The 14,137-nt window shown below is 40.8% G+C and overlaps 1 protein-coding gene and 1 pseudogene across 7 annotated transcripts in view; both read right to left on the reverse strand.

The window, feature by feature from the left end:
- LOC140212851 (uncharacterized) lies at window positions 1-13,421 on the reverse strand (annotated as a pseudogene).
- The window catches only part of LOC129382313 (uncharacterized), a 22,574-nt gene continuing 19,283 nt past the window's right edge, over window positions 10,847-14,137 (reverse strand). For all 7 annotated transcript variants that reach the window (XM_055066143.2, XM_055066144.2, XM_072288691.1 and 4 more), the window contains one exon: window positions 10,847-14,131. In XM_055066143.2, the coding sequence (XP_054922118.2) occupies window positions 13,491-14,131 (641 nt within the window). In that variant the 3' untranslated portion in view covers window positions 10,847-13,490. The remainder of the gene's footprint in view (window positions 14,132-14,137) is intronic.

The following is a 14,137-nucleotide window of genomic DNA, read 5'->3' on the forward strand; positions in this document are numbered from 1 at the left end:
TTCACAAAACAGTAACTTATTTAATGAACTGAAAACCGATTTACAGAACTGATTCTGTAGTAAACAATTAAATCGTTAATTACAGCAAGAAATAACTTATATGCAAGACGAGAATGAAAAAGGTGAGACCATTGTCATAACGAAAGAAGTTCAAAAAACTCTCATACATACTAGAAGCTAGAAATAACAAGAATATGACACTAACACAAAAGATTGGATCTTATTGTGTGCCAAATGACATCAGGGTGTATCGAGATAAGTTCAGTCAGGCATGTGTGGTGAACTTTTTGAATTTTCATTTAAAAAATACATTTTGGTGCCCGAGTGGCAAGAAAAACAAACCAATTTCCAAGAGTTGTCTGCAATGCACCCCCCAATCTGTTGGCTCATGGCAGGCTTTGCTGTGAGCTGCATGTCACACCAACGCTACCATTTATTCAGTCACATTTCTCACTTTATAATTCTGAAACAAAAAAAAATGATGCAACATGTTTTTTTCCAGATTGCATTGCTTCAAGTCAAAGGCCTAATTTGGAAAATTTCAAAGAAAATCAAGGATGCCATTCTTTTTTAAATATTTTTAAAGTACTGCCAATTTAATACCAGACCTAAACTTGAGGGCTTCTCCTGAGTTTATAGTGCCAAGTAAGGAAATATGTTCAGCTCAAGTTTTAACAACATTTATGGCAAACAATGGTGAAATTTGAAAAACATACTCTTTATAAATAGGGAGGAAAGAAAATCTGGACTTTGGCCAATATTGTCGAATGTTTCACGCAATGATACTGACCCGTACTGTATCAATAAATGTTGTTAGAGCCATAGCCACAACACTTTTTCTTTGGGAGCTAACCCAAATGCGGATTCAGCAAAACTCACAGAAAGCGCTTCCGACTGGCTGGGCACTTCCATAATTTTTTCGTGAGGAATGATCTTTTTCTCGCAAAGCTAAGTTTGGTTTAGCTTTTCTTGGTACTCATGCAGCAAAATATACATCTTGGTCTAAATTAAATATGGTCGTCACCGGACTTAGCCGGTTGCACTTATCTGAACACGCCCATCTACTGTGAAGGCACCAGTCACACGCATCACAGAAAATCAACCGGAGGCACAGCCATTAACAAAAAGTAATATTACAAATCATGACCATGGAACATAGTGCGGCAGCAAACACAACATAAGACACCTATCAGAAACTTAATCTATATACAAGAAATAAAAAACATAGGCGCTTTAACAGTGCATGTTCAAGGCCAGCATTCAGTCACAATACTACATGCACAGAGCTTGTCAAAAGAAACAAAGTCACTGTGTGATTTATGGCACCCTAATCTGAGAAGAATGGAAATTTTTATGCATTGCCATTTTTCAAAGCACCCGTTAGTAACATGAACACTACTTCTCCCTCTTAACAGCTTTTCAGCACCTATAATTTTTCATTTCTCTGTTAAGACTCAGTGACTTGCTTGATGCTCTTTGGCCAGGCCTGGACCTTGTGTCATTAAACCCTACACAACAGCCAATCTATAGCTCTTCACTCACGCTCCTATTGTCATGGTCCCTTCTGAGAAAGAATATGTACATATCAAAGTGCGCACATTTGTGCCATCACAAAGAAAATCACATGGTTATCGCCGCTGTGATAGGCCGATGCTCCTTACAAGAAATATCTCTGCAACATCTATATAGCTGGCCTCAGCTACTGTCTCAACAAGATGGAACAACTTGCCAATTCAGAATCTGTTCATTCCCACCACAAGTGCCATCAAAACTGCCGTAATATATACTTCACTAAGGTACCTTGTTATCATCCGAACATGTTTCACCTAAGGTCCAGGTTTGCGTTTCATCATTTTTTAGCATAATAGAACAACCTGCTAGATGATGCTGGCACATTCTCCGACGTCAATTAGCAGTTCTTCAATAAGAGCATACAATACTACTTGCACTTCCTAATGTACCAGAATGCCATGCACCATACCACACATCTGTGGAGATTCCCTGTTCAGACTCCATTTAAAATGTAAAATACACCTCACATGGCTGGTGGCATTCTTGGTGGTATAATGGTGCAACGTTCATGTGTGTTTAATGAGCGGCTTGCAAAAAGGATTTGGAGAAGACGATGCAGCAGTACGGTCATTCTAATGTGAGGATACACAAGTATTCCTTGAGCTTGTAACCAACCTACAGCACATTTGATTGGTCAGTTCAGAGCACTCCACAGGAAGGTTAAAAAAAGTGACGCAAGATAGTTTTTATGCTTTACCGCAAAGATAACTAGAACCATGGTTTCAAAACTATCTTCAGACTTTCTTAGTACTGTCAAAATGTTCTGGAACACCAAGCCGAATACGCTATTACAGAGAGGCCGCTACAGCAAAACTAGCACTGAAATGGTCAATTGCAGTTATGGTGGCACAAGTGCCTGTTGAGGTGGCTTTCACGCACAAAGGCCTGAGGACACAAGTGGCACTAAAATGGCCTCTCACCTGTGTAGGTGCACAGGTGATCATTGAGGACCACTGTGAGAAGCTCTGAGGGCATTCAGAGCATGGAAATGGCCCCTTGCCTGTGTGGAAGTGCAGATGTTTTTTGAGGACATACTTTTATGAGCAGCTCCAAGCACCCAAAGGGGTCTACAATGGCCTCTCATCTGTGTGGATGCGAAGGTGTGTTTTCAAATGAACCCGTTGCCTGAAGCTCTGAGGACATGAGGGGCACTGAAATGGCCTCTCGCCTGTGTGGGTGTGCAGGTGTCTTTTCAAATGATCTCCTTTTAAGAAGCTCCGAGGACATAACGAGCACTGATGTGGCCTCTCGCCCGAGTGGATTCGCTGGTGTGTTTTCAAATTACCCCGTTGCCTGAAGCTCCGAGGGCATGAGGGGCACTGAAACGGCTTCTCGCCTGTGTGGGTGCGCAGGTGTGTTTTCAAATTAACCCCTAGTGAGAAGCTCCGAGGGCATGAGGGGCACTGAAATGGCCTCTCGCCTGTGTGGATGCGAAGGTGTCTTATCATATCAACCCTCTTCCAGAAGCTCCGAGGGCATGAAGAACACTGAAATGTCCTTGTACCTGTGTGGGTGCACAGGTGCTTGTTCAGGGTTTCCTTCAGCGAGAAGCTCTCAGGGCACAAATGGCATTCAAATGGCCAATTGACATGAACCTCATTCTTTGTTTTCACATTAGAGGGTTTATCAGTCTGACAGTCACGGTGGAAGTATCCTTGATCTGGTATCTCAACCTTTACAGTTGTTGGAGAGGTCGCCTGCATCGATGCTTCAGAAAAAAAAAAATCAAGACAGGTTAGTTAAGTAATGCTTTTCATTTCAAACAAAACAGTAATTATGAAATGCAAAATAAATTAAATAACATGCACAACAATGCTAAAGATCAGCTTTTCCCTCATTCAAAAAGTATTGAGGGTGAAGTTAAATCTCATAAAACAAGAGCACTGCTCGGTGGCCATTTTGATTTGCACAATGTATTTGAGATTTCTCATTAACAAAGTTTAAAAAATCCACACATATTTCTGCTACAAAAATATTGTGAATAATAAAATATCAAAGTTAGAGGATGTGGAGTATGGTATCGGTGCAAGCTGCTGCTGGCAGCCAAGTGTGAAAGGATGAACCTTCAGCAATATCGTCATAGGACAATTACTAAATGCTGATTAAGATTATCTGCTCAGTGACTAGATGAAGAGGACAACATCTTGTCTCAAGCCAAGATTCGCTATACTCTATGTTATGTTAAACTGGCTACATTTAAATATTGCAAATATATTGCAGCCGTTTCTTTATTTGTTACAATTTCTTAATGACATCCTCAATATTTTTCACACAACAACACAAATAAAGCATTGCAATAAAGTAACTATCTTACTGCCAGTTGTTTAAAAAGATATTTTTGATGTCACAAATGTCACACATGGCCCAACAGAAGGCGTTGCTCCTGGGTTTGATCCTTCATCCAGGACAAATTTTTCTCTAACTGGGACGTTTTATTTATGAGAAACCCAAAGTACAAGGCCAAAACAAGCACTCTGCTGCCTAAGCATAAGCCTCTGAATCAAAAACATAGTTGCTCGTATCATAAACATGCATACATGAGCTGTACCCTTTTTATTGGCCATACAAGAGCAACTATCTCTTTTTAATACAGGATGTAACACAGCACAGTTGCACAAGTGAAAAGAAGAATGCTTGCATGATGCAGTTTTGAACTAACAGTGGTTGCTTTTAGTCAAGTGTACTGTGTTATTACCAGTATTTCGCAGGTTCATGGTCACTCTTTATTCTTTTAGCTATTTACTGCATATCTCTGTAAAATAATATTTCTGCGGGCAGCATATGCATCATGATTTGGTGCCTGTTACAGACACATATAACTACAACAAAGTTCCACACTGAATTGCACACATCTCTGCTTCACATTTAGAATATACAGCAATGTGCAGTGCTCAGTAAATAGGCACACAGTAACCAGGTATTGCTTCCGCATGGCTCTTGTTCATTTTCATCATTTGAGTCATTTAATTCTTACATACTTTCTTTTGAAAGTATAAAAGATATGAACAACCCTAACAACTACATAGATAAAAAGTGCACAATGAAGAAAACGATGATTCTAGCTTTGCAACAAGCTGCAACAGATACATTATTTCGTAGCACATCAGCTAGCTTTAATCAACACAAGCAGTACACAGAATCGGAGAACGAATCAGAGGCTTGCAGTACGCCAGTTCTTGATGAGAAGCAAACCGCCACTCTTATGCATGCATGCACACACATAAAATATAAAGGATGGAACCACATAGATTAGCAAAGAATGGAAACAACCTGTCTGCCTTACAGTTGTGCTAATAAATGGCTTTTCTGCCCTAACAAATGCAATGAATTTATAATCGCAATGCAAAAACACAACAGGTAAACGACACAAAAAAATATTCACAGAGGAACTCCTCTGGTAGTTGTCCAAGTATGTGTAAGCATTGTGCCACTTACTCATCTCCACATAGCACGGTGTCACTATCAACATTATGGAACTTCATCCGACAGGCATAAACCCTTATCAACTCTCATTCGTATTTATCAACCTAATTGAACATCTGCTTATCATGTCCGATTACAAACATGGTCAGGCAGGTTTCATTAAGACAGAATTCATTACGGCATTCATAGCCATGACCATTGGTGGTAATTAATATGAAGTTCACACGAGTTAAGTAAGGCACACGAACGCTGGACCTTTGCTGTTAAGATTACCTAAGCAAAGCTCTTGCTAAACAACCACTGCATTTGCTGAGGGGGGCATGCGATGCTTTATTGATGGTTCGGATGCTTGTTTTCAGCTTGCTTTTTATTGGAATGTATGCTGTTCTGTGTGTTGTATGGGTGATTTCAATGAATGTATACAATGTTCGCTTCACTTTACTGCACGCTGAAAGCCTCTGCCTTATGTGGGCATGAGACATTGCATTTTTTGCTTGCTTACGGGATTATGATCCCTTGCTTACAGGGGGTAGGAGTCATTCATTGTCTAATGTGACAGACAAATTTCTCGTTGGGTAGGCATAGAAATGCTTCACATTTAATAAGCCCGATAGCATACAAATGAACTGTTGCCATTGCAGAACTATGGCCTTACAAAAACATATATTTTACGTGTAATATATTTTTAATATTCTTTTATATTAATATGTCTTATAAAAATATAGAATTACAAAGCATACAATTCTGTAAAACAGAAAGTAAAATAAACACTTTCTTGAATTTGCAATTAGTGCTTCAGTGCTGAGGATGAATGAACAAGGGCACTGAAGAAGACAATATGCAGAAAGGAATGAAAGAGAACTTAAAACACCTAGCAGATTCACAGCACAATCTCTAGTGAAACTATGCATTTCTTTTAAGCAGCAGTATAATTAATAGTTATTGCTTGCACTAAACGAGCATTCAAGTGTGATCAGTCAACTTCCCACCCAGCATCCAATATAATAGATGCTTATGATACCAAAAGATGACAAGCTACTAGCGCAATAATTAAAACATCAAGAGAATTAACAATCCACAAACATTCAAGAAACACTGTCATTTATATGTTGAAACAGACCTGAACAGACTTCTCTGGGAACCTTAAACACAGAATTACCATTAAAATATACTTACATGTAAACATAAAAAAAATAAATGAAATTATGAATTATTTAAACAAATATAATGGGAAGGCTGAAAAAAAATATTTAATGCAAGAAACTCCAGCAAAGCAGTGTACATACTAGAACCTAGAAGAAGCAAGTAGATGAACTGAACCAAAAAAAAATTACACCATATTGTGCAAAACAAAACAAGTGCTACTGAAAGGACTAGTCAAAAAGATGCAAGGAATTTTATATTGCACAGTCACTAACAAAAAGTAACATCGCACATTGTGCAGAAGATGGAACATGGGGGTCCAAAAATAATATTTTCCATCTGCCAGTGCCACACATCTAGAAAGAGAAAGAGGGGAGCAATGTGTTATCAAAAAAATTATGGGGTTTTACATGCCAAAACCACTTTCCGATTATGAGGCACACTGCAGTGGAGGACTCCGGAAATTTCGACCACCTGGAGTTCTTTAACGTGCACCTAAATCTAAGTACACTGGTGTTTTCGCATTTCGCCCCCATCGAAATGCTGCCGCCGTGGCCGAGATTTGATCCCGTGACCTTGTGCTCATCAGCCCAACACCATAGCCACTGAGCAACCACAGCGGGTAAACCTAAGGGTGAGGGGTACGGATAAAGCATTATGATCAGCCGCGCAAAGCATTTGCACACATTACAGCACGAAACCATAGGATTTTGAAATACCAGAAGTTTTGAATCACTGGCTACAGATAGTCGACATAGCGCTGCAGTCTCTTAAGACCATCAAGATTCAAAACGTCTCACAGTTCTGACGGTCAAATTTGTTTGCGTATTCATAACTTACCCTAGATATGGTGGCAAAAACGACCATGTCGAAAGTGGAGAGCCATTACAATACCATCACAACGTTGACAATTTCTTTCTAAAGACATGTGTCACTTCTGACTGTCTGTCAATTTCATTTTAGGCTGTTCCTACACTAGAACATGTTCCCTGACAGGAGCAAACAATAGAAACTGCATATTTTGAGAAAAGGGGGCCAAGTTTTGGCTTACGCGTACCAAGAAATTGAACTTCGTAGGTTACTTATATGCTTTGAAAATGGTTGTCACGTCCAGCAATGATTGCGCTTCCTGGAGGAGCTTCATGTTCTCAGTCGGTCGGTTCAGCATGCAGAAGAGTATGACGATTCAGCCCTCGCATAGGATTTTTGGATTAAACATTAAACGAGACAAACACGAAGTGTATCCCTAATAATGTGTGTGTGTGTGTACAAGAGAGAGAGAACACTGTACTACATGTATGGTGTTTTCAAGGACGAGGTTCCCATAATTTTTACTCACAAGCATTTCACAGCTTCAGGGTCTACATCAATGAGTCCGTTAAATCTCCGGTCCGATCCATGCCTTGAACTGTAAGATGATCTGGCACCTTGAAGGGAGCACCACTTCTGCTTTGCACTACAAAGTGATTTTGAGTTCTTCCATGAAATGTAAATCTTAATAAGCTTCTGTGGAGCTTGAAATGATTTCGTTTGCGTATTGCTGTTTGTTCAGTGTTCTTATTTTTTAATGCTTTTTCTAAACTTATTTGTGCTTTGTGCATTATTAGTTGATAAAGCATCTTAATTGGCATTCACATGAAATTTTGTGTGTGCATGTGCGCATGTGTGTGAGTCTGCACGTGCATGCTAGACAGGGGGAGGCCTTCGAGTTGTGAAGTGACGACTGTGGAGTTGGAATGACTACGGAATCATTCCACATTTCCAATCAGCTGGAATGGAATGGAATGCTGGTACTAGTTTGGCAGGTGGAATGAGAATGAAATGGGAGCCCGAGATTCCAGAATGGAGTTGGTATGGAATGGATACATAATCCCGAAGCACTAAATGTAAATTTGAAGCACGACTGTAAAAGCGGTAAATTTACACTTCTCCATTTTAACTCACTAAGACTCTTCCAGTGGCTACCTCTGCAGTGTTAATTATAAACAACACTGTATTGCACAAATTCTACATTTCTGATGACCCACAACCCTTCTTTCATTCCAACGTTGAAGTGCATCTGAAGAGTAACATTTAGTTAGGGTTAACTCATTATCTTTCAGTTAAGGTGTTAAGCTGGTTAACTCCTCAGTTTTAGTGGACGATTTAACATTTGTAGTGAAGAAGTCAAGTTGTGAAGAAATATTCAATTTAGCAAGAGCATGCTTTATGTACGACAAAGGGATGCAATTTATAAATGGCCACATTGGAAGTGTTTACACACTGCCCGAGGCCACGGTGATTTGGAAAGTGCATTATGTATTCTCGCACACTGTCGAGTGTCCAGGAGGTACGATAATAAGCGGTCACAAAGGTGTGCTGGAAAATTGCGCGGTAAATGTGAAACAAAAAGAGCAGCAGACTCCAGTGATTTCTTCGGCTCTGAACTCATTTACTGCGATAGCCGCATTCTCCTACAGCAAAGAACACAATCTTAATTTTTCTTGCCTGTTTTTGTCCTGAAATAACTGTGATCACCTTCCATGGGTCACAGAGCATAAAATTGCTATGCACTTTGCATTACTCTAATGATTAATAATTACAGTGATTACAGGCAAGAAAGTCCTGGACAGATAACAGGCCAGAAAGCATGTTGATCTTTGTGCGAAATAACAGTATGTAACATTATTTGTTACATACTGTTACATTATTTGCAAGCCCTAGTAGTGAACAATTCTAATAAATGTGCTTAATTTACTGGAATTACAGGAGTGGAATGGATCAGTTCAGTCACTCCGGAGTGGGAATTGTACGTAAGGAACTTATACCTTCTGGACATAAACCATCAATAGCAAGTTTTGCTGTAAGGTTTTCAAGGGAGAGCATCCGGCGCAAACATCCAGAGAAGTGGAAGAACAATTGGCTCCTCTACCAAAATGAGGTGATGGCTCACACATTACTTGCTTTTCGACAGTTCCCGACTTCCAAACAGATCACAGTGCTGATCTTCAAAAGCCCTATTCATCTGACTTTGCCCCCTGTGACTTTTTCTTGTTCCCGATTGAAAATTGAGGCTGAAAGCACAGTTGAAGAGATTCAGTCGGAATCACTGGAGGTGGTCAATGCCCTCACACCTGAAGGATTCCACAGATGCACAACATCCTGGTAGAAATGATGGGATTGCTTTATTCATGCTCAAGGTGACTACTTCAAAGGAGACAATTCAGACTAGGAGTTATGGTGCGTATATATTTTTATGACCAAATTCCCTGAACTTCTGGGTAGCCCCCCGTATACCGATCATAATGCTAATCCTAAAGGCATGCGCCTCCCAGCCACATGGGACCCAGATCTACGTAATGCGAGTTGAGGTGCTTATTCCGCATTTTTATTCAGGAGTAGAAACGGACACTGTAAGGAATCAAACCAGCCTGTATATAGGAAACTGCTCGAAAGACACACTATAACATCAGTAACAACAGCACACCCAGCGCCGTGCTGTTGCAATACGCGAATCGCCAATGTGTCGACAATGAGTCGACACGCTGCCACATTCGAAAGTGGCATTCAGTTTCCAGGACATAAAGTCCATTCTCGTTCGAAGAAACCCGCAAGCACGAATTAAATTCATCTAGTATGGAGACCTGGGGCCTGTCAATCAAACAGCGATGAGTCTTGAACACCACCGCCATGATGACCTTTCTCGCGAAGACTACCGAAGTGTGGATGTGGCGTGCCGTGGTTGTGTCAAATACAAACTCCAATGTAAAAATACCCCGATGAGGGGATAGATTCAGATTTGGTTGGCCACTCACGGAACCCCTGGGTTAGAGTATCGGGCCTCTGTCCTAGAGGTTCTTTGCTTGAATACTGGCTGTCAGACAACTTTCTTTATATATATACATATAAATATATATGAATCAGAAGAAAGGAACCAAGGGCCAAAACATAAGAAGCCAACAAACAATAACACCAAGGACAGGATAAAGAAAATTACTTGTAGTTCTTAAATAAAGAAATGATAACAAATTCAAATGAAAGAAGATGAAAAAAGAACTGGCCACAGGTGGGATACAAACCCACGTGTTGGCATCACGCGTGTGATGCATTACGTGTGTCACTGTGCGACGTGACACCTAAGGCAGACAGAATGTTCCACATTTGGTGCCAGGGCCGTGAGTGGTGGTGCTGGCCAACCCTCCGAGGGTTGGTTCTAGTAAGTAAAACATAAATATCCAAGAAAGTAGATAGGAAAACGGTGCCACGGTAGCGTAATTGGTAAGAGCATCGTGCGCGTAATGCAAAGATGTGGCTTTGTTGTCCATCTACTTTCATTTCCATTTATTTGTCATTTCTATATTTCGATGAAAAACTAAAAATTTTTTCTATGCTGTTCTTGGTGTCATTCTTTGTTGGCTTCGTATGATCTGACCACAAAATCACAGTGTTATTGCCGGAACACCACGGTGACGGTGAAAATTTGCCTGGAGTGTCCACAGCATTGCTACCACAATAAAAAGCACATATGGCTCACAACACTTGCATCATCATTATAGTCCTGATGGAAATCTGTCATAGCCACTGAACTGAATCGCAATAATAAATTAACTGGAAAATGCTGTCACCGAACATCTCTTCGAGTATTAAACACAGTAAAATGCTAATAATTTGAAAGATTACATGCCATGAGCACAAGCATTGAAATGCTAACAAGAATTAACAACGCACATTCACAAAACAGTAACTTATTTAATGAACTGAAAACCGATTTACAGAACTGATTCTGTAGTAAACAATTAAATGGTTAATTACAGCAAGAAATAGCTTATATGCAAGACGAGAATGAAAAAGGCGAGACCATTGTCATAACGAAAGAAGTTCAAAAAACTCTCATACATACTAGAAGCTAGAAATAACAAGAATATGACTAACACAAAAGATTGGATCTTATTGTGCGCCAAATGACATCAGGGTGTATCGAGATAAGTTCAGTCAGGCATGTGTGGTGAACTTTTTGAATTTTCATTTAAAAAATACATTTTGGCGCCTGAGTGGCAAGAAAAACAAACCAATTTCCAAGAGTTGTCTGCAATGCACCCCCCAATCTGTTGGCTCATGGCAGGCTTTGCTGTGAGCTGCATGTCACACCAACGCTACCATTTATTCAGTCACATTTCTCACTTTATAATTCTGAAACAAAAAAAATGATGCAACATGTTTTTTTCCAGATTGCATTGCTTCAAGTCAAAGGCCTAATTTGGAAAATTTCAAAGAAAATCAAGGATGCCATTCTTTTTTAAATATTTTTAAAGTACTGCCAATTTAATACCAGACCTAAACTTGAGGGCTTCTCCTGAGTTTATAGTGCCATGTAAGGAAATATGTTCGGCTCAAGTTTTAACAACATTTATGGCAAACAATGATGAAATTTGAAAAACATACTCTTTATAAATAGGGAGGAAAGAAAATCTGGACTTTGGCCAATATTGTCGAATGTTTCACGCAATGATACTGACCCGTACTGTATCAATAAATGTTGTTAGAGCCATAGCCACAACACTTTTTCTTTGGGAGCTAACCCAAATGCGGATTCAGCAAAACTCACAGAAAGCGCTTCCGACTGGCTGGGCACTTCCGTAATTTTTTCGTGAGGAATGATCTTTTTCTCGCAAAGCTAAGTTTGGTTTAGCTTTTCTTGGTACTCATGCAGCAAAATATACATCTTGGTCTAAATTAAATATGGTCGTCACCAGACTTAGCCGGTTGCACTTATCTGAACACGCCCATCTACTGTGAAGGCACCAGTCACACGCATCAGAGAAAATCAACCGGAGGTACAGCCATTAACAAAAAGTAATATTACAAATCATGACCATGGAACATAGTGCGGCAGCAAACACAACATAAGACACCTATCAGAAACTTAATCTACATACAAGAAATAAAAAACATCGGCGCTTTAACAGTGCATGTTCAAGGCCAGCATTCAGTCACAATACTACATGCACAGAGCTTGTCAAAAGAAACGAAGTCACTGTGTGATTTATGGCACCTTAATCTGAGAAGTCTGGAAATTTTTATGCATTGCCATTTTTCAAAGCACCCGTTAGTAACATGAACACTACTTCTCCCTCTTAACAGCTTTTCAGCACCTATAATTTTTCATTTCTCTGTTAAGACTCACAGTGACTTGCTTGATGCTCTTTGGCCAGGCCTGGACCTTGTGTCATTAAACCCTACACAACAGCCAATCTATAGCTCTTCACTCACGCTCCTATTGGCATCGTCCCTTCTGAGAAAGAATATGTACATATCAAAGTGCGCACATTTGTGCCATCACATAAAGAAAATCACATGGTTATCGCCGCTGTGATAGGCCGATGCTCATTACAAGAAACATCTCTGCAACATCTATATAGCTGGCCTCAGCTACTGTCTCAACAAGATGGAACAGCTTGCCAATTCAGAATCTGTTCATTCCCACCACAAGTGCCATCAAAACTGCCGTAATATATACTTCACTAAGGTACCATGTTATCATCCGAACATGTTTCACCGAAGGTCCAGGTTTGCGTTTCATCATTTTTTAGCATAAGAGAACAACCTGCTAGATGATGCTGGCACATTCTCCGACGTCAATTAGCAGTTCTTCAATAAGACCATACAATAGCACTTGCACTTCCTAATGTACCAGAATGCCATGCACCATACCACACATCTGTGGAGATTCCCTGTTCAGACTCCATTTAAAATGTAAAATACACCTCACATGGCTGGTGGCATTCTTGGTGGTATAATGGTGCAACGTTCATGTGTGTTTAATGAGTGGCTTGCAAAAAGGATTTGGAGAAGACGATGCAGCAGTACGGTCATTCTAATGTGAGGATACACAAGTATTCCTTGAGCTTGTAACCAACCTACAGCACATTTGATTGGTCAGTTCAGAGCACTCCACAGGAAGGTTAAAAAAGAGTGACGCAAGATAGTTGTTATGCTTTACCGCAAAGATAACTAGAACCACGGTTTTAAAACTATCTTCAGACTTTCTTAGTACTGTCAAAATGTTCTGGAACACCAAGCCGAATACGCTATTACAGAGAGGCCGCTACAGCAAAACTAGCACTGAAATGGTCAATTGCAGTTATGGTGGCACAAGTGCCTGTTGAGGTGGCTTTCACGCACAAAGGTCTGAGGGCACAAGTGGCACTAAAATGGCCTCTCACCTGTGTAGGTGCACAGGTGAACAACCATTGAGGACCACTGTGAGAAGCTCCGAGGGCATTCAGAGCATGGAAATGGCCTCTTGCCTGTGTGGATGTGCAGATGTTTTTTGAGGACTACTTTTATGAGCAGCTCCAAGCACCCAAAGGGGTCTACAATGGCCTCTCGCCTGTGTGGACTCGCTGGTGTGTTTTCAAATTACCCCGTTGCCTGAAGCTCCGAGGGCATGAGGGGCACTGAAACGGCCTCTCGCCTGTGTGGGTGCGCAGGTGTCTTTTCAAATTATGTCCTTGAAAGAACCTCCGAGGACATAACGAGCACTGATGTGGCCTCTCGCCTGTGTGGATGCGCTGGTGTGTTTTCAAATTACCCCGTTGCCTGAAGCTCCGAGGGCATGAGGGGCACTGAAACGGCTTCTCGCCTGTGTGGGTGCTCAGGTGTGTTTTCAAATTAACTCCTTGTGAGAAGCTCCGAGGGCATGAGGGGCACTGAAATGGCCTCTCGCCTGTGTGGATGCGAAGGTGTCTTTCCAAATTAAACTTTTGCCTGAAGCTCCGAGGGCATGAAGAACACTGAAATGTCCTTGTACCTGTGTGGGTGCACAGGTGCTTGTTCAGGGTTTCCTTCAGCGAGAAGCTCTCAGGGCACAAATGGCATTCAAATGGCCAATTCACATGAACCTCGTTCTTTGTTTTCACATTAGAGGGTTTATCAGTCCGACAGTCACGGTGGAAGTATCCTTGATGTGGTATCTCAACCTTCACAGTTGTTGGAGAGGTCGCCTGCATCGATGCTTCAG

The sequence above is a fragment of the Dermacentor andersoni genome, chromosome 6 (genome assembly GCF_023375885.2).
Source record: "Dermacentor andersoni chromosome 6, qqDerAnde1_hic_scaffold, whole genome shotgun sequence".
Lineage (NCBI taxonomy): Eukaryota > Metazoa > Arthropoda > Arachnida > Ixodida > Ixodidae > Dermacentor > Dermacentor andersoni.